The 19,476-nt window shown below is 59.6% G+C and overlaps 4 protein-coding genes across 4 annotated transcripts in view; 3 read left to right on the forward strand and 1 right to left on the reverse strand.

Annotated features, from left to right (window-relative positions):
* Nucleotides 1-4,404, forward strand: part of VOLCADRAFT_104818 (uncharacterized protein) — a gene marked incomplete at its 5' end in the record, with an annotated part of 17,546 nt that extends 13,142 nt beyond the window's left edge. The window contains 6 exons of the mRNA XM_002950543.1: nucleotides 352-434; nucleotides 682-738; nucleotides 1,006-1,080; nucleotides 1,814-1,921; nucleotides 2,263-2,541; nucleotides 2,885-4,404. Coding sequence (XP_002950589.1) covers nucleotides 352-434; nucleotides 682-738; nucleotides 1,006-1,080; nucleotides 1,814-1,921; nucleotides 2,263-2,541; nucleotides 2,885-3,634 — 1,352 coding nt within the window. The 3' untranslated portion in view covers nucleotides 3,635-4,404. The remainder of the gene's footprint in view (nucleotides 1-351; nucleotides 435-681; nucleotides 739-1,005; nucleotides 1,081-1,813; nucleotides 1,922-2,262; nucleotides 2,542-2,884) is intronic.
* A 696-nt stretch (nucleotides 4,405-5,100) lies between these two features.
* snapA1 (uncharacterized protein) lies at nucleotides 5,101-7,055 on the reverse strand. Its single transcript, XM_002950647.1, has one exon. The coding sequence runs from the start codon at nucleotides 6,953-6,955 to the stop codon at nucleotides 6,041-6,043; it is 915 nt and encodes a 304-aa protein (XP_002950693.1). The 5' UTR covers nucleotides 6,956-7,055; the 3' UTR covers nucleotides 5,101-6,040.
* Nucleotides 7,056-8,345: 1,290 nt separating this feature from the next.
* VOLCADRAFT_32970 (uncharacterized protein) lies at nucleotides 8,346-8,777 on the forward strand (the record flags this gene model as incomplete). The annotated part of the gene is made up of 1 exon (XM_002950544.1): nucleotides 8,346-8,777. A coding segment is annotated over one exon (432 nt), but the record flags the coding sequence as incomplete, so codon positions are not given.
* A 6,670-nt stretch (nucleotides 8,778-15,447) lies between these two features.
* VOLCADRAFT_81197 (uncharacterized protein) overlaps nucleotides 15,448-19,476 on the forward strand; it is a gene marked incomplete at its 3' end in the record, with an annotated part of 6,313 nt that continues 2,284 nt past the window's right edge. Inside the window, exons 1-6 of the mRNA XM_002950545.1 lie at nucleotides 15,448-15,540; nucleotides 17,033-17,172; nucleotides 17,404-17,535; nucleotides 18,023-18,227; nucleotides 18,597-18,693; nucleotides 18,926-19,086. Of these exons, the coding sequence (XP_002950591.1) occupies nucleotides 15,526-15,540; nucleotides 17,033-17,172; nucleotides 17,404-17,535; nucleotides 18,023-18,227; nucleotides 18,597-18,693; nucleotides 18,926-19,086 (750 nt within the window). The 5' untranslated portion in view covers nucleotides 15,448-15,525. The remainder of the gene's footprint in view (nucleotides 15,541-17,032; nucleotides 17,173-17,403; nucleotides 17,536-18,022; nucleotides 18,228-18,596; nucleotides 18,694-18,925; nucleotides 19,087-19,476) is intronic.

A 19,476-nucleotide genomic window follows, 5' to 3' on the forward strand; every position in this document is an offset into this window, starting at 1 on the left:
TGTGGGGTGGGGTGGGGTGGGGTGGGGTGGGGTGGGGTGGGGTGGGGTGGGGTGGGGTGGGGTGGGGTGGGGTGGGGTGGGGTGGGGTGGGGTGGGGTGGGGTGGGGTGGGGTGGGGTGGGGTGGGGTGGGGTGGGGTGGGGTGGTCTAGGGGACGAAAGAATTACTACAATTTAATCAAGGATACGGGGTTGAGGAAAGGGGGTATGGCCCTTTGGCGCTGGCAGGTGATTAAGTGTAGTGTTCGCTGCTGCCTGATAAATGTATTGACTTCATCACCCCCGCCCGACTCGACCCCAATTCCGATGAGTTTTCTTTCGCGGGTTTTCCCCCTCTTCCCCCCACCCGCCAGTGGAGCCCCTATTTCCCCCCCTGGAGCTGCTGTTGGTACTGCATCGGGATCTGGATCCCATGCGGGACGGAGTGTCGCTGAAGGTGAGTGCGTGTAAGCTGGGGAGGCGAGTTGTGTGTGCGGGGAGGGGAGGGCGAAGGGGTGTGCTGGTTTTCACCCCACATATTCCCCCTCCCCCCTCCCCGCTCCATCAAACCCATCTTTCCCCCATACATACATACATACATACGTACATACATACATACATGTATATACATACATACATACATATACATACATCTCCCCCCCTCCCCTTCTCGTTCGTGGTTCGTCTTTCCCTCCCCTTCTCAGTCGCTGATGGCGGCGGTGGACTTAGCGCTGCACTCTCCGGAGATCTTTCCCCAACCGGTAGGCCGGGGGGAACACTGGGGAGTGGGGACTGGGGTAGGGATGGAGGGGTGGAGGGGTGGAATCTGGTGCTGTTGGGGGGGTGAGGAGCGGGGTGGCTCGCTCTCGCTCTCCCGCCCTCCTCCGCGGCCCCCCTTCTCGCCGCACTGGGGTTCCTCTCAACCCTCAGCTCCGGCGGCCAACCCCAAGGGGGGTCAGTCCTGTTCTGCGCCGTTCCTACCCCATCACTCCATCGCCACATCCCATGTTGTCGTACTTGCCGTACAGGTGATGTTATCCGCCATCCGGGTGATGGAGGGACTGGTGCCCCTGCCCAGGATGTTCATGAGAACCGTCATCCAGGTGGGTGGGTGGGTGGGTGGGTGGGTGGGTGCCGCTGGCTCCGTTGTGGGTGTGTGTGTGGGGGGGGTGGGGGGGTGGGGGGTGTGGGGTGGGGGGTAAGGCGAACCACTGGCGAATGGAGCAGATACCAAAGACGGGTATTCCAGGAGAAGATAAATGCTGACAGGAAAATGTTACTGTGACCAGTGACGGCATCTGCGTAGTCTCGGCGGCGACGTAGCCAGCTGGGGTTGCGAGACGAATGACTGACTAGCTGGCAAGCCCAAAGTCCAAAGAAAGCAGAAGGCGAGGAACGCAGAAGGACTACCAAGCCGCCTAGATGAAAGGAAAGCCATGTAAAAGCAAGGAAAAAGAACGGAAGCCGTAGTGGTGTTGTGTAATACGAAAGGCGGCAAAGGAGGAAGGGTATCGGAAATTGTAGTATGATGTAAAGTGTGTTTGGGGGGGGAAAGGGGGGAGGATGTGGATGTCTGGTATCTGCTTCAATCGTCAGTAGTTCACCTCTTAAAACACCCCCCCACACACAACACACACACACAACACACACACACACACACACTTGACCTCCAACGCAGCCATTCCCCTCGACTCCACAGCGGGTACTCCCGGAAGCTTCTCTCACACTTTACACCACCACCATCGCCACCACTATATAACTTCCCCAACTTTCTTCCCCTTCCCCCCTCTCTCATTAACCCCAACCTCACCCCCCCACACACACACGCACACGTAGGCACTCAAGGCGGCCCCCCGACTGCGGGTGGATGTGGCCCTACTGCTGGAGCGCCTGGTGGCGAAGCAGGTAGACGAGTGGGAGCAGTTGGCGGTTGCAACGGCGGTTGTGAGTCCGTTTGCGATTTCGCGATTCCGTTTTAAATTACAAATCTAATAAATGCGGTTGCGAGTCCTAATCAACGTAGTCCCAAGTATTCATATGCGAGTGAGAGCGTGCGTGTGGGTAGGCTCCTGTTGCTGTTGCTGCTACTGCTATTGGCGCGCTGCCTACACCTAATCCACCTTGCTCTGCCAGTAATGCTCTGATTTCATACCTGCCATGACCCTCGTATGGACACACCCGCGAACAATACACCCCTCCTTCCCCTCGCTCCTACGCACGCATACAACATGCATGCACGTACATATGTACATACATACATACATGACATACACGCACGCGATCAGATCTGGACCGACCGCGACCAGTGGCGAGGCTTCCTCCTATGTGCCGACCACATGCGCTCGGACGCCTACACCCCCCTGCTGCAACTGCCCGAGGCGGTGTTGGAAGTGACACTGCTGGGAAATGCCGCCTCGGAGGGGGCTCGAACCCAGGCGGCTCGTATGGGCCTCATGCCGGCCGGCTGCCAACTGCCGCTGGCCTCGGGTGCTCGCCTAGCCACCCACGTGTTGCATCCCGCACCCAACCAGCCGCCCATCGCCAACGTGCTCATCACGCACCAGGTGGGGCTGCCGGCTGGGATTGTCTGTATGTATATCTAGCTGCATGTGTACGTCTGCCGGGCTGGCTGGCTGTGCTCGCGGGCGAGTGCGAATCGGTATATGGTTCGTATTTGTGGGATGGTTGCATCGTTTTGTGAGTGTGGTTTGTTTTACTGACCTGACGGCTGAGAGTTAGCTGAAGAGAGGGGGGAGCAGGAGCTGGCGAAGTGGCGATGGGACGGCACATGGGATGGTGGTGTGTGTGTGCATACGTATGTATGTGTGTCCCTGCTGGGGCATGGAGCCGTGGACGTACGCCCCACCCCACCCCACCCCGCCTCGTCGTTCCCGTCTCCCCTTCTAGATGCGCAAAACCTTGCAGCGGCTGCTGCAAATACAAACGGCCCAAGAGGCGGCGGCAGCGGCCGCCGCAGCCAAAGCGGTCAAGCCTGAGGCGGCGGCGGAAGGGGCGGTCACCGGACATTACGGCGCTGTTAAGGTAGAGGCGACAGCGGCAGCGGCGTCCGCGGCGTCGGGGGGGATGGGTGTGAAGGCGGAGCCGGGGACGGGAGGGGGTCCCGTTGGGGTGGTGTTACCCCACGGGGTTGACCCCAGCTCATCGGCAGGGAGTCGGGGAGCTGCTTTGCCTTCGGCTGGTGTGGGGCCACCGTCCGGGCCAGGAGGAGGAGGAGGAGATGGAGGAGCAAGCGCACGGGCTCCGGAACCAGCGGAGACGTCTGGGCGGGGTGCAGCGTTGACGATACGCGCGGGGCGAGAGGCGGCTGCCGCTGCGGCCGCAGCCGCTGCTGCGGCAGGGGGCTGGGGTTCCGGGGGTGTGGGGGGTTTGCCAGTAGTAAAGAGCGAGCGTGTGGGGGCGGGGGCCGGACCGGGGCGGGGGCCCGGTGGGTTGTTGGGGTCGGGGAGAGGGCCGGCGGGGGCAGAGGATGCGATGTTGGAGGAGGGTGCTGGAGAGGAGGTGGGCCCAGGTGGCCGCGGCGGGGGGGGAGGTGGCGGCGGGTCCGGGGCCCCGGGCGCGGAGACTGAGGCGGCGGAAGGTGGGGCTGTCGGCGGGGGGACAAATGAGTTTGAGTTGGACTTTGAGGACGACCTGTAAATCGGTTACACATACACTGGCTGACTGACTGACTGACTGGCTGACTGACTGACTGACCGACTGACAAAGAGACAGACGCACAGCCCGCAGTGTTGGTGGAAAGTACGGCATCCAAGGCGGCTGGTCGACCAAGGGAGGTTCAGGTCCGCCCCGCCCCGGGTGTCGGGGCGCAGTACAGCTTTGTGCGCAGTGGGGTTGCGGATGGCGACAGCCAGGGGACGACGAGGCTCAACTACCCGCCGTCCTTTTAGCCCCTTCGGTGGAGCTGCAAGTTTTGCGCCTGTTGGGATCTATCCGCCTGTTGGGATCTATCCGCCTGTTGGGATCTATTCGCCTGTTGGGATTTAGCTCTTCGTCGCGGGTTTTGAGCGGGGAAGGGCTATCCTGGAAGCAGCGACCTGGCGGCTGTACGGCTGTACGGCTGCTGCGGCAGAGGGAGCCCAGCGGCGTGTGTGGTTGTCAGGTCCGTTGAGCGAAAGGGGTTCAGCGCGTTATTGAGTGAACGGATTAGGACGTTTGGATGAATGAACGACCGCATAGGGGGGGACGGCATGGGGACCATCTTATGAAGGCTGTGTGTTATGGTAAGAGGTCAGAGGCCTAACCTCGGAGGGTTAAAACACAAGCCCTGCCAGGAAGGCAAGTGGAAAGGAAATGGAAGCGGAGGGGTCCGCCCTGGATGTCCAACCGCCATGCCATAAAAGCGGAGTGTATCTGGTGTTTCGATGATTGAGCGCGAGGGGCACACGAATGTATTACTCTACGGAAGTAAGCTCCGTAGTTCATGTATCCTCTGTGTGTGTGTGTGTGTATGTATGTGTGTGTGTGTGTTCATGTGTGCCTGTGTGTTATGGAGAAAGGAAGTAAGTGATGCCGTGGATGAAGTCCGTGTCCCCACCGGCAAGTTAGGTGGGAAAGAGCTTCGATTCCTTTTCCGCAGGTTCGAATAGCGAGGTGGGGAACCCTGGCCGCCTCCCCATCGTTGTGACGCACTGGATTGGAGGTTGTCCCAGAGCTCGTGGGGGACGTAGCAGGAGGAGGTGCACGGCTAGACACGAGCGGCTGCTGGTTGGATCCGACCAGGCGCGGTCAGGGCATATGCACACTGTGGCGCACGGCGTCCCGAGAGCGAGAGCGAGAAAGAGGCGTTGGCGGTATGATGTTGATGCTGAGGCTCACGCGTCTTCTATCCCAATAGCACAATTTCGGAGTGAAGTAAACGGAAGTTTTGGACGACTTTAAAATAATGCGTGCCACTGTGCTATGCGAAGGCCGGAAGAAAATTCGAGCACCCGCGCCATGTCCGCCCACCAGTTTTTTTTCCAGAACTGCCAGATCGACGGATGAAGAGCCCTGAGCCGGCCCCTCCAACCCCACCTAGCCTCATGCAGCCAAGGAAAACCCCGCGACAACGCAGATAGTTGCTTAAGAGGGCGACGGGCCGTAGAAGCACGCCATATGGGTGTAGCAACGAGAACATTTACAAGATCCCCTCTTCGAATCGACCATTGCACAAGGAGGAAGGAATGAAAACTGGAATTCAGCTTTTCATTCCGGACAACAGGCTGAGCACGTCCTGCATCCTTCGCTCAGGAGCACGCAGGTCATCCTCAGAAGAACCCACTACCTGGCACAGCAACATGACCTGCAAACGCCTTTAGTGCTCTCTCTAGCGATTGGGAGATGAGGGCAAGGAGCTTAGCTGGTACATAGAAGTCCACAGACACGTTCAGCGAGCCTCGATTGCCTGTATCCTTCCTCTCCAAGCTCTAATAACAAGCAATGCAGAGGCCCCGCACGAATTTTGAGTTTAGATACGCAAGACGCTTGAAGATAGGATTACTCCTATCAAGCTCGCAACCCCCTTGCTCGCCAGCACAAGAGAGCACCCCTAAATTCCTAGGTTAGTGCCTTCCGAACCGGTTTTAAGCATTCTCCCCACAACCAAGAGTGTCCCACACAAATGCAAGACACACTAGACCAGAAAAGTATTAAATCAGAAACACAAACGCAGCAATTCCGGACATCTAAACAATTTACCATGGCCCCAAACACCGTATGCTGAGCTGTGTTGTCAACACAATGGGCATGGGGAATACTGCTCGGTCCCTGGCCCCATGAAACTCCTCGCAATCAGTTCATGCAGTTTGCGTCGCTGTGCACACACCACAACTCCAACAATCATCATGCAGTCAAGAGTTAATCAATCTGTACATGAAGTCAAGACATTCCACGTCAAGCTACCCGCTAAGACCCGGGACGGAAGCTACACGCTTGCAGCTAGCGCTTGTCCGGTAGCGCTCCCCGTCAATCGCGCCGCCCTAAGCTACGAAACCACGGAAGCTAGGTCCCCATGGGTTTCATCGCACTTGCAAAGCTGCAATGCTTGTCTGGACACCCAAACCCTTACAACAGGTCTACCTCTTCCTCTTCCTCCTCCTCACCCCCGTCTCCTCCTCCCACCCCGAGCTGCATTTCCTCAATCTTCTTCTTGGCCTGACGAAGAATCTTCACCTTCCACGGGTCAAGCCGCGTGAGAGCGTCGTACTCCGCAAGCAATGTTGCGAACTTGGACTCGTCTAGCTCCCGCCGAGCCTCAACCAGGCCATCAAGCAGCGTAGCCTCCCGGGACCCGTCAAACTGAAGGTCTATGCCGCGGTACTTGTCCAGCTTCTTCTCGATATCAACCGGCTTGAGGTAACACAACGCGCAAATGCCGGCCTGCAGCAGGTACCCCCGCGCGCTGTACTTCAGAAGATTGTTTTCGACTGCGCGGCGGGCTGCATCCTCGAATATCTCCATGGCCTTTGAGTACCGTCCCATCTCCGCGGAGAATTCAGCTATCTTGAGCTTGCACTTTGTCGCTTCTGACGCTGAGTTCTCCATCTCGAACAAATCAGCCGCTTGTGTATAGTACTGGATAGCTTCCTCCTTCTGCCCGGCCTTCTCCATTTGCTCTGCGATCTCCTTCAGTTGCCGAGCGGCCATATTCAGCCTTCCCATGTCAGTGTAAAGGTTGACGGCTTGTCGAAGCAAACCTTGTGACCGAGCCTGGTCCTGCTTCCCGCACGCCTTAGCTGCCTCAACAAAAGCAGTCGCAGCCTCGTGCTTACTGTCCATTTTTAAGTAGCAGCCTGCAAGCTTCTCATACGTGTCTGCGCATTCATTCCACATCTTGGCGAGCTTATAATTGTTGGCAGCTTTCTCGAGCAGCTCCGCTGCGTCCTCGAACTTGTTGCCGAAGAATCCTCCTAGCAAGCTCTTCATCTTTTTTTCCGCCTGCTTCCGATATTCCTCTGCCTTGCCAGCATAGTCAGACATCTTTGCGTCCGGGGTTTGTCACCTCCTGCTAGCGGTTTTGCAAAGTGCAAACCTACAAGTTAGGCACTGCACCTTTAGCTATGTAATAATATGGAATAAATCAAAATGCAGACAACAAAACGACATGTTGGGGCAACCCACTTCAAGGGCAGCTGGCGTGCACGAACTAACGGACATGACCTGGTACGGCATTATAGACCATTCTCAACAGCCCAATCGGTTAAGGCACGGATGATAACACCACTTTCTAGGTAGTGTTTGTTCTATTTGTGCAATGTGTGAGCACAAGACGTGTGATCCGTAGGCACCCAGCTGTCACGAGTTTACGTTTTGTACACGGCAGACGTCGACGTGTTCCCATGCACTGCAAGTGCAACTGCTTCCTGTTTTTATCTATGCGATGACTTCCATAGCCACTTAGGAGTAGTACTAGACCTGTATTTGAGTCAGACTAAGTGATATGGCAGCTCCTCATAATCGTGCGGCGGAAGCTTTAATGCTTCATGAGGCAACAGCTGGGCGCTCAGGGCTGTCCAAGCTTGGTTCAGACCCGCCTCGTTTTAACGGCCGCGTGCGGACGGCTTGCCAAGAGGTGCGGTCTTGGTCCAGCCAAGCTCAAAAACCAAACACGCCGGCTACTCGCATCACGGCACACCGCAACTTTTCCATCCCAGTTATCATATCACCTGCTGCCTTAAAACCTTGCGTTTCGCGCAGAGACTTGGCGATGCCTTGGAACCGACCCTAAACTGGGCGACGGCGTCACCGGTGCCTCCACTGCTTGTGAGCAGGATGCAAGACAACCTTTGCATTTGGGGTAAGCCCCAACCTATGCTCTCTAGTCTTCTACTTTTCATCGCTGTACAATGCCAAACTATGGTATAGCCAGGGCTTGGACCCTCCCTTCATTCCCACCGAGCGCCAGGGTGCTCCCGGCACTTTCCGGAGCCCCAACGGCTCCAGGATCTTCAGAAATCATCCAAACCATCCAAAGCCACCTTTCCCGCCGTATCACACTGCAGGTCCCTTTCCTCCAGGTCATGCCCCGAACCCTATCCACACGCCTGGCACGGACATGCCTGCACTTGCAACCCCTGGTGCCCCCGCCAGCGGCACCCCCGCCGGTCGCTTCGCCGCAGTCAGCCTTGGCGACGGCCACGTGGCCGCCATCACTGTTCGCGGCGAGCTCCTCACCTGGGGCCGCAACACCCGCGGACAGTGCGGCCACAAAACCCCCACCTCTGAACGAGTCACCACTTGTCACCACAACAGACCCCAATCTCCCGGCACTGCCACCCGGAATGCCTCGCCGCAGCTAGTGCGCTTCATCCCCCCGCTTCACTCCCCCGCAACAGCTACCGGCCGTTTAATAACACAGCTTCAGGTGCAGGTCCGCGCGGTGGCTTGCGGTGGCAATCACACACTTGCCATCACCTCCTCCGGCGTCTTTGCCTGGGGCTGCAACGCCGTCGGCCAGTGCGGCCTGGGGTATTCCACCGCACCTCCCGGCGGTTTTGTGGTGCAGCCGGTGGCTGTCCCGGCCCTTATCAACGTCCCAGTTTCTCAGGTCGCCGCCGGCAGCTCGCACTCCTTGGCGCTCACCTCCGCCTGTGAGGTCCTGTCGTGGGGTGAAGGCACGTGGGGGCAACTGGGCCTGGGGGATCACAAGATGAGACACGAACCCACGCCCGTGGAAGCGCTGTGGGCGCTGCCCGTGGTGCAGATCGCCGCAGGACACACGCACTCCGCCGTCGTCACCAGTAGCGGCCACGCCTTCGTATGGGGCTGCAACAGCTACGGGCAGCTGGGGCTACTGCCAGAGCCAGAGGCAGCACAGGAGGCGACGACGGGGACGACGTCACCGCCGCCGCCGCCGCCATCACAGGACAAGCAGCATCAGGAGCAGCAAGAGCGTTGCCCATGTGGGATGGCACAGGGGGAAATGAGACCGGGGGACGCCGAGGGCCCGGGGGAATGCGAGCGGGGACCCGTTGGCGGTCGGCGGCGGGTGGTACCCGTGGACCCGGGACCCGAACCCTGGACTGACGGCCCCGGGCCGCCAGGGCGCTGCTCGGTACGCGGTGCGGCGGGTGGACCAGCTGGGCAGCCCGGTGTGGCGGCGCAACAGCTGCTGCAGCTGCCGGACAGCCCCGATGTGGGTCAGCGGGGCAGCGGCAGTCAAGTGCGACATATCGGCGGAGCTCCGCAAGCAGCCCACCAGCAGGAGCTCCCTCAAGGGCACCAGCACCACCACCACCGGCAACAGGAGCGGCATCGGGTTGGGTTGCGGGTTCCTAGGATTCCCCAACCTCGCATGTCCCAGAGCCCCAGCCCGTCTGGCAGCCCCAGCAGAACTGGGTCAACAGTGCGAGCTTCGTTGAGGTGTGCGGCGTGTGGGGGTATGGGTGGGGGTCGCCTCTGGCGGATACGTCCCCACGATGTCGCGGCGCACATGTTCTATCACTTCCATAACACCGACACAGTGCGTTGCTGGCCTTTAGCCTACAGCTTCAGCTTGGCGTGGCGTGGTGTGTGTTTTAAACCTTTGCCTCGCGCTTTCCTTTGCCTCTCTCCTCCTCCTCAGGCGCAATGCCGGCGCTGGGGCCATCAACCCCCGGTGGCTGCTGGCAATGACGGAGATGGGCATCCCGCAGCGGCATGCCCAGGTAGTGTAGTGTGTTTATGTGTGTTTATGATCTGACCCGCGACGATGGTAGGGGTGTATATGTGTGTGTGTGTTTGCATTATGTGGGGTGCGGGACATGCGTGACTGAATGAACCAGCGGCAGCGGTGCTGCAGCCGGGCCGGTAGGGTATGGACGGGCAGGTCGGCGCGGAGTGGGGTCATCCCCGCGTCCTTGCGCTGGGGAGCTATAGGCGGGCAGCTATAGCTTAGCTCCCGGTAGACAGCGGCTGGAAGGTAGGTGAAGACATCTTGGGCCATTTCTCCTCCCGGCCGTTTCTTTCAGTTCCTCCTATCTTTGTCTGGGGCGCCGTTTCTTTCTCTCTAGAGCTACTCCGCCCCGTGTGGCCCGCTTGGCTTGTCAAACAAACCCTTAGTCAGCCCTGCTTTCCCCCAGGCCCCCTCGCCTTTCCAACGGTGCTCGGGTCTGTGTGGCTGCGGCGGGTGCTGGGTGATCTGCTGGCTCTTCCCCCCTCGCCCCCCTGGTACACTCTTGCCCTGGCAGCAGCTACACTCGTTTGTGGTTCGTCTTCCCCCCTCCCCGGGACAGATTGCGCTGGAGGAGACGGGGAACTCTGGCGTGGAAGGTGGGTGGGACCGCTGCGTGCTGTGTCTCTCCCTCTCTCCCCCTACCCCCCTTGTCTCTACCCCCCTTCTCTCTCCCTACCCCCCCCATCATGAGGTACAGCTACCGCAATCAGCCCGAGACGGTGCAATCCAATTTGGCCATTCATTCTCTTGTGCGGATCTCCTTTCGTGCTGTGTGCACATGAGGCGGTGCATTGGGTTTCAGCTTGCGTACGTCATCGCGTACGTCATTCATGAAAAGACCAACGAATGCCATTGCGCCCCTTAACGACGTCCGACACAAAAGGGCCCCCTTCCCCCACTCGTCCCAGCCTCCCAGACCGCATCATGCCCTCACCGGCTTGGTGCGAAACAACGAACCAACGAACCAAGCCGCTGCTCATCCTAATCCTGAGGTTGACTTGACACAAGCTGCTGCTGACCCCCCCGGCCTATAAACCTCCTCTCCCCCTTGTCCCGGGGCCCCTCTCCTCTTTCGTAAACATACACGAACACACATGGACACGGCACACACACAAACAACCACACACACCCCGCGGCCCTCAGTCGCCACGGAATGGCTCTTCGCCGCGGACCGTTCCGCCGTCCTGGAGGAACCTCCGGACTGTGAGGACGGCCACAACGAGGCCACAGCAGCCGCCGCCGCCGCCGCCAGCACGCTAAATCCGGGCGCTGCCGCGCCGCGCCAATGCGGCGGCACGGCGGTACACGCCGCCGCCAGCCGGCTGGAATGTCAACGCCGCCGCCTCGGCGGTGGTGAGGGCTCTGTGGAGGGCGGCAGTCGTGTTGCCTCAGTGGGCATCATCAGCAGTCCGGAGCTCCAGGGGGTGGTTAGGTTTCTGAAGGGGGAGGAGTTGGAGGGGACGGAGAAGGCGGTAAAGGAGGAGGAGGAGGAGGGAGGGGGGGGATGTGGCGACAGCAGGCGAGGGGGTGTCGATGATAAGTTGGAGGGTCTGGTGGTTCTGGAGCCGCGCCGTGTACCGCTGAAGGTGAGGTCTCGAGGGGAAGTCTCGAGGGCACGAGCAGTGATTTTTTTTTCATTTAGGGGGTTTCAATTTATTCCGACCTAAGTAACAAAAATGCTAGGGTCGCCGTAATGTATTCCCTAAGTGTGGGGCGCTGGGGGGGGCTACCCCGCACGAGTGGAGTGAAGATGGAGGTGGAGGTGCATGAAGAGTGACGGATTATGTTGATGCTGTCTATCGTGCTGTCCAGCTCCAACATCCTCCAATTTCTTCCCCCGCCCCCTTTTCCGCTCTTTGCTCGTGTATTAATTGGAAATTTATTCATTACGTGTTGCCGTACTGACCGTACCGGCCTGTAACATGTAGCTCCTTCCCCTTCCCCTCCCCACAACGTCAAATACACAACGGATGTCGCTCGTGTCGCAAACACCGCGTCAGGATGTGCGCTTCCTGGCCGCCGGCGCGCGTCACACGGTTGCAGTCACCGACTCCGGCGTCTTTGCGTGGGGTGATGGCAGCTGGGGCGCACTGGGACTAGGCCACCAGGAGCCCCGGGACTTGCCGTGCAGGCTGGAAGCTTTCTCTTCACCACCGCCACCAGCAGCAGCAGCAGCGACAGCAGGATCCCCGCCGTGCAGCGCAGCGGCCGATTCGGTGACTGCAGCGACTGCGGCGGCTGATTTACCTACTGCGCGGCATTACCTGCGGTCCCGACTCGGTGACGGCAGCAGCAGCAGCGGTGGCGGTGGCGGAGCCAATGCCGGGCCGGCAGTAGTGACGGCGGCTAAGGCGGCGGCTCCTGCTCCGCCGCCGCCAGTGATTCAGCGGGTTGCGTGCGGCACACAGCACACCTTGTTTCTAGCGCAGGATGGGACAGTGTACTGGTGCGGTACGATGGAATTTGGAGGCGGCGGCGCCGCCGGTGATGACGTCAGCGACGGCAGTCGTGTGGTGCGCTCCCTGGTACCGCGGCGGCTGAAACTGGTGTCAGGACGGGGAGGTGGCGGCGGCGGCAGGTGCGGCAAGTTGGGGGAGCCCCCAGCAGCCGCCGCCGGTGCCCCCGCCGCTGTCTTCGACGTCGTCGCGCGTGGCGCCAGCAGCGCCATGCTCATGTGCAGCCCGCGTGAACTCCCCCAGGTAGACGTCGGTTGAAGTGGTTCGTTGGCTAGCTAAACTCCCAACCCCACCAACAACCCAGCCCCCAGATGCTCCCCCCCATACACTTCTGCGCTTATTTTAGTCTTGGCGGCTAGGTAGGTAGTTTTCCGACATCTTCTTCACTATGTCATCCCGAGGCCACTTCCTGTAAGAACGCCTTTTGGTCAGTTCTACGTCTGGTACACTCTTGCCCTGGCAGCAGCTTCACTCGTTCGTGGTTCGTCTTTCCCCCCATATATACACACACACACGGGTAACATTACTTGCATCACCGTCGCCGCCACCACCACCACCACCAACATCATGTTGTCCATGTCCCTCTGTCCACCTGCGCCAACCACCTGCGGGTGGCAGGTTCTCCACCCGCCAGGTGGCCCTCGTCTGCTCGACAAGCTGCGGGGCGCGGTGAGGCGGGCGGCACTAGCCCGCACCCGGGCGGGACTATCAGACGGGGGAGGAGGAGGAGGAGGGGGAGGTGGCCGCGACTTGGCGCGGCTGTCAGCCAGCCTCAAGGACGTCGCCACAGGTGGTGGTGGTGGTGGTGGGTAGGCGGGTAGGCGGGTAGGCTGTGCCGGGAGGGAGGTGTGTAGCTGGGTGGGTGGGGTGGGATGCGTGACGGGAGGGAGGGTGGTGGGGAGAAGTCTGATTCGGTTTGTGATTTGTGGTTTGTGTGGTGTATTGTGGTCCCTTCTTCCCGCCTTCCCTCCCTCCCTCCTTCCCTCCCTCCCTGCTTCCCACCCACCCACCCAGCCACCGCAAACCCCTCCCCCCAGGTGTACGGACGGTGTTGAGCAGCCCCGCAGCCGTCAGCGCCGCATTCGGTCGCCGCAGCGGAATGGGTCTGGACGGGCCGCTGCTGGAGGAAGTGCTGGAGAGCGTACGGCAGCTCTTTAGCGACCCCCCCAGGTGATGCGGGTTTTGGAGGGGGAATGCTGGTTAGGTTACGTCAGGTCGGGGCCGCGGACACGAGGGGGGTACCCTTGCATGAGGGCGGGGGAGGGAGGGGAGCTGTTTGGAAGGGGAAGTTTGGTGTGGTATGGGATGGGGGTTTGGGGGGAAGTACGGGAGGTACATCTTCACCGCATTCACGGGTATCACACACCGGCCGCAGGTCCGCCAGCGGCAGCAGGGACATCGCTGGGGGCGAGAGGGCTGACGGTCATGGCAGCGGTGGCAGCAGCAGCAGCAGTAGTGCTTGCAGTACTGGCAACAGGGCTGGCGGCATTGGTGGCAATAGTCGTGGGACTGGTAGTAGCGGTAGGAGTAGCAGCAGCAGCAGCAGGGGTGGAGATATTTCCTGCACTGTTTGTGAACTTCATCGGTATTCCGTGGTTTCGGAGCTCCAGGCCGCTGCGGGGGCTCTGGTGGGGGACCTGGCGGCACACGTGCGGATGCTGGGGACCCCGGAGAGGGCCCAGGTGAGCGGGGGGGGGGAGAGGGGGGGGAGCGGGGAGAGGAGGGGGCCCCTCCTTTGCACCCTTAGGCATCAGTGTTCTGTGCCTGTGGTTGTGTCCCCGCTACTATCCTCTTTCCCCCCCCACCACCCCCACACAACAACATACATACTTACACACATAACACAATGCAGGTTATCCTGGCGGCTCTGCAGCACCCGCTTCTGTCCGAGCCGCGTATCGCCCGCCAGCTGCTTCCCCGCCTGGTCGCCACAGTGACGTCCGCTCCCGCCGTGGTTCGAACCTGGCTGGTGCACTGGTGGTCAGATTACCCTGGTGGGTAGTTAGTGGCTTGTGGGTTGGGGAACAGAGGGGAGGGGAGGGGAGGGGAGGATGGTGGGGGCCAGGTAAGGGTAAGGGACGGAGATCAGCAAGGACGCACACATTTTCATAGTCCCAACTACCCCGCACGGAATCCCCCCTCTCCAGTCCCTCCCCCTCCTCCCAACATCTCCCCCCACCCTTTTTCTCTAGGCCCCCTGCTAGAGGCCCGAGTGGTGGGCCCCCTGCAGGACTTCCTGACCAGGGAGCTGGGGGCCACTAAAAAGCTGACGGTGAGGAGGGAGGGGGGAAAGGGAGGGGGGTGGGTGGGTTTTTTGTATGTGTGTGTGGAGGGAAGGGTATATGCCTGCCTACGAATCCCCCTTTTCAAAGCCACACATCTCTTTAAGCTGCTCTACCTCGCCAACGCTTCCCCATCCTCACTCCCTTGCCTTTCCGCCCTCTCAACCCTCCCCCCCTCTTCCCCTCTCATTGGGTTCGTGTTTGTCCTTGCCGCTATCCTCTCCCCCACACCTCGTCCCAAAATACATACACATGCACATACCGACATACTGACGTACTCCCTCCAGGTTGTCCTCATGAATGTGATCAAGGTGTTGGCCCTGGTGGAGGAGGCGGCCAGTCTGAGCCAGTCGCTGCCGCCCGAGGCGTTTTACAACGCCCTCATTTCGGAGAAGCTGGACGTGCAGGACCACTACTCGGCGTGGCGGCAGGCGCAGGTGGGGAATGGCAGGGGGCCTGGGGAGAGGGTGGGGTTTGGGGGGGGAGTCGGGAAGGTTGTGTGAGGTTTGTCTGTGTGTCAGTGTGTGTCAGTGTGTCAGAGGGGGTGTGCCAGTGCATGTGTGTGTATGTCTGTGCGTGTGTCAGTATGTGTGTCAGTATGTGGAGGTGCGTCTGTGTGGGAAGGTGGGGATGTTTGACAGGCGTCACTAAATGATGGTTCGATGGGTGGGGGGGACTACCGCGATGGCGGAAGGTTGTAGGAGGCCGCTTCCGAATAATCTCCTCCCCCTTCCCCGCTGTCTTTTTCACATTTCCGCCATCCACCTACCTAATACCCACCACCATCACCTACCACCCACCCCAACACACTGGTCTGGAAACCCCCTCACAGCCCCTCTGACCTGACCCCACCTGAGCTGGTCCGTGCGCCAGCACCAGCACCCCAGCACCCCAGTCGCCCTCTAGGGGTAACTCCCTTCCCCTCCCCTCCCTTCCCCTCCCTTCCCGCACTGCACTCCCCCCCTCTTCCCCCTTCCCCCCACCCGGCTCTCCGCAACCCGCCCAACCCCCCATCTGCCCCGCCCACCCCAGGAGCTCATCTCCTCCGGCTGCCCCGACCCGCCCCTCCGAGAGGCGCCCTTCTCCTTCTGCAGCTACCCCTTCCTGCTGGATGCGCGAGCCAAGTCGCACCTGCTGCACCTGGAAGCCAGGTTCAGAATGGAGCAGGTGCGTGTGGAGGGGGGAGGGGGAGCAATGGGAGCTGAGGCAGGTTTGCCTGCTTGCACGCCTGTGTGCACGTCTGTCTGTTTGTCCGTCTGTCTGTTTTCCTGTCTTTCTATTTGTATGCTTGTCTGTGTCTTGTTTGCGTGCTTGCCAGTCTGTCTGTCTGTCTGTCTGTCCCACATATCGTCCATGTGCGAGTTCACATGCGTTCTTGCAGAGTGTGGCGCACGCGCGCATGGTGGTACAGCTGTACGGCGGCAGGTGCGCTGCGGCACAACGGCGGGCAGCGGAAGGCCTGGTGCTGCAAAAGCAGGCAGCAAACAGCTGTGCCACGTGTAGTCGTAGCAGTAGTAGCAGTAGCAGTAGCAGTAGCAGCCCTCGACGCAGCGGCGGTGGCGGCGTTGCTGCTGCTGCTGCGTCGTCGTTGTCGTCGTCGTCGACCGGTACCGGCGCCAGCCATGGCGGCAGTAGCAGTAGCAGTAGCAATAGCTGCATCGGTACTGGCAGTAACATTTTCAGCGGGTCTCTTCGTAGCCTGTTCTCGCTACTGCGACGGCGGCTTGTGAGCAGCACAAGTAATAGCGGTCGCAGCGGCGGCTGTAGCAGCGGCGGAACCGACGACGCGAGGGACAGGGATCAACACGACAAGCGGGCGGGCCTGGAGGTAGGGTAGGGTAGGGTAGGGTAATAAGGTAGGGTAGGGTAGGGTAGGGTAGGGTAGGGTAGGGTAGGGTAGGGTAGGGTAGGGTAGGGTAGGGTAGGGTAGGGTAGGGTAGGGTAGGGTAGGGTAGGGTAGGGTAGGGTAGGGTAGGGTAGGGTAATAAGGTAGGGTAATAAGGTAGGGTAATAAGGTAGGGTAATAAGGTAGGGTAATGAGGTAGGGTAGGGTAATAAGGTAGGGTAGGGTAGGGTAATAAGGTAGGGTAGGGTAGGGTAATAAGGTAGGGTAGGGTAGGGTAGGGTAATAAGGTAGGGTGGGGTAGGGTAGGGTAATAAGGTAGGGTAGGGTAGGGTAATAAGGTAGGGTAGGGAAGGGTAGGGTAAGGTAGGGAAGGAGGACCTCTCGGACCGGTTTCCTACCACTAGCACTACCCGATATCCACTTTAGGCGGAAAGTGGCGGAAAGCGAATACGGCCAGAACACCAATTGGCATTATAAGAACTAAAACTAGACTGAGTTGAGGAGTCAGAAGAAATTTCAAACACCCCCGCACCCCCCCATTTTCACGTCCCGCTCCCCACCACCCCTGCATGCCTCGTGGGGAGCATCGGGGTCACGGTGCCCCTTTCCTTTTACCCACTTTTTTTCCTTTCCTCTTCTTGCTTTCGTTGTCCCTACTCCCCTACTCCCCTGCTCCCTCACCCCTTTCTCCCCACACCCCTACATTTCTCCCCCCCCCCCACCGCATCTGGCCGGGGCCTCCGACGTTTCCCCACGCCACACGCACACCCACGTACGTACATACACGTACGTACACACACACGTTCGGAACGGGGTCAGCTTCCCCGCCCCTCGGAGTGCGCCATGCCCGGCGTGCACAGCGACATGTGTATTGTACGAGTACGGCGGACACACCTTGTGGAGGACGCGCTGGAGGAGCTCGGCAGACAGGTCAAGAGCGACCTGCTCAAACCCCTGAGGTGCGTGTCTGTGTGCGTGCGTGCGTGCGTGTATGATGTATGTCTATTTGTCTGTTTGTCGATTTGTCGATTTGTCTATTTGTCGATTTGTCGATTTGTTTGTTTGTCTATTTGTCGATTTGTCGATTTGTCGATTTGTTTGTTTGTCGATTTGTCGATTTGTTTGTTTGTCGATTTGTCTATTTGTCGATTTGTTCATGTCTGTTTGTTCATGTATGTGCCCACGCGCAGGGTGCACTTCATCGGTGAGGAAGGTATAGACGCAGGGGGTGTCAAGAAAGAGTTCTTTGCGCTGCTGATGGAGCGGCTGCTCCGCCCGGATTACGGCATGATGCTGTACGACGAGACAAGCCGTACATACTGGTGCGTCTGTGCGTGCCTGTGCCCATGTGTCTGTGTATGCCTGGCGGCACGTTATATGCGCTGTTGTGTGGTGTGTGCGGGAGGGCACCCACTCGCAGAGTTGGTCGTGGCGTGAGTGGGTACGTGAGGTACGGACACACACAGGGGGTGGAACAGCCGGTGAGCGATTTGTGATAGCCGGGAGGAAGGGGAGGAAGGGGAGAAGGGGAGGAAGGGGAGGAAACAGTCACATGCACGGGCATACATGCAATTTAAGGACGTACACACAAAAAAGTACATACAAAACGTGTTTTGAACGACTATAAATGTGTTTGGGAGGACCAAGAAGGGCGCGAGAAGGGCGCGAGAAGGAGGCGACAGCGGCGCAGTGGCAACCGAGGCCACGTGACAGGACTTGATGACTGAACCAGTTGAGAACTTGAGCCTGGACTGAAGCCCAAGAAAACACCCCCGCTTACGTGTGTGTTTGTGTGTGTTTCCCCCGCAGGTTCAATCCGGCTTCCCTGGAGCCCCCCGACAGCTACTTCCTGTTGGGCCTTGTGTTGGGTTTGGCGGTGTACAACAGGGTGCTGCTGGCCTTCCCCGCCCCCCTGCTGCTATATCAAAAACTCAGGGGGGCCAGGGAGCCGGGGTTGCGGGATCTGGAGACCTGGCAGCCGGAGCTGGCCCGCGGGCTGAAGCAGCTTCTGGAGGTGCGTCTGACTGTATGTGTGTATGTATGTATGTATGTGTGGGAGGGGGTAGGGGGGGATTGTATGTGGGGGGCCCCTGCGCGTGTAGGCATGGGGGTTTAGGGTTTTGGATGGGTACGGGTGCTGGGTCGTGTGTGTTTTTTCGGATTGTGGAGAGCGCGGGTAAGAGCTGGAGGATGGGCGGCTAGGGAGCCCTTGGGTGCGTGCGGTGGTGGGTTTTGTTTGGTGATGGAAAGGCTACAGGATCCCTCCACGTGAAGGTGTACTGCTGCACATGGCCCGGCCTCGCCCCTGCTGAGCTGTGTTTTGTTGCACACGGGAGTGAACACTCTGTTGGCCTTTATCCGTACCGTTGCCGTACATATGCAGTACAACGGTCCCGAGCCCGTATCGGAGGTATTCGGTTTGACCTTCTCCGTGGACGTTGACCGTTTCGGTCACAAGGAGACGGTGCCGTTGAAACCAGGTGGGTGTACCGGTAGTTGGTTGGTTAGTTGGTTGCCGCCATGTCAGCTGGCAGAGGCAGGTAGGCAGGTACCCAGAACGTTGGCGATCTTGCCGATACGCGTGTGACGCTATCTGTATACGCATGTGTTTGTGTACGTGTGTACGCGAGGGCTCTACTCGCTTGCGTTCTCTATCACCCGCCTCGCCACCCTACCCGCCCGCATCTTCTTCCCCCCTCCCCGCCGGCCCAGGAGGGGAGGTGATTGCGGTGACGGAGACCAACCGTGCCGAGTACGTGGCCTTGCTGGCGAGCTGGTACCTGGGGGGGGCAGTGGCGAGCCAGTTCGAGGCCTTCGCTGCGGGCTTCAGAACGGTGTGTGCCGGACCCACCTTGGTGCTGTTCAATGCACAGGTGCGTTACGAGTTACATGTTACACACACACAGACAGACACACACACACACACACAGACACACACACAGACACACACACACACACACACACACCAGGGTTCGACACTGACCTTCCTGAAACTTGCGGGCTCCCCCGTACCTCCCAAATTTTCCTTACGGAGGGGCCCCCGTACCAGGCTCCTGTACCGGCCGAAAACCTTACAGGGGCCCCCGTAACCCCCGCAAAACCTTTACGGGGGCACTGTCCTTGGCTAAACGCTGTGGAAAGTGACGCTTTGCATTTTTTGCCCTGTAAGTCGTTATTTTCTCATGAACCATTACACTCGGGGACACGGCACCTCCTGACGACTCCTTGTCTGCCATCCAGTGTTCGACACCCCGTACGGGGAC

The sequence above is a fragment of the Volvox carteri genome (assembly GCF_000143455.1).
Source record: "Volvox carteri f. nagariensis unplaced genomic scaffold VOLCAscaffold_19, whole genome shotgun sequence".
Classification (NCBI taxonomy): domain Eukaryota; kingdom Viridiplantae; phylum Chlorophyta; class Chlorophyceae; order Chlamydomonadales; family Volvocaceae; genus Volvox; species Volvox carteri.

Coding starts and splice junctions, on each gene's coding strand:
- snapA1 (XM_002950647.1), bottom strand. CDS start 6,955: ATGTCTGACTATGCTGGCAAGGCAGAGGAATATCGGAAGCAGGCGGAA.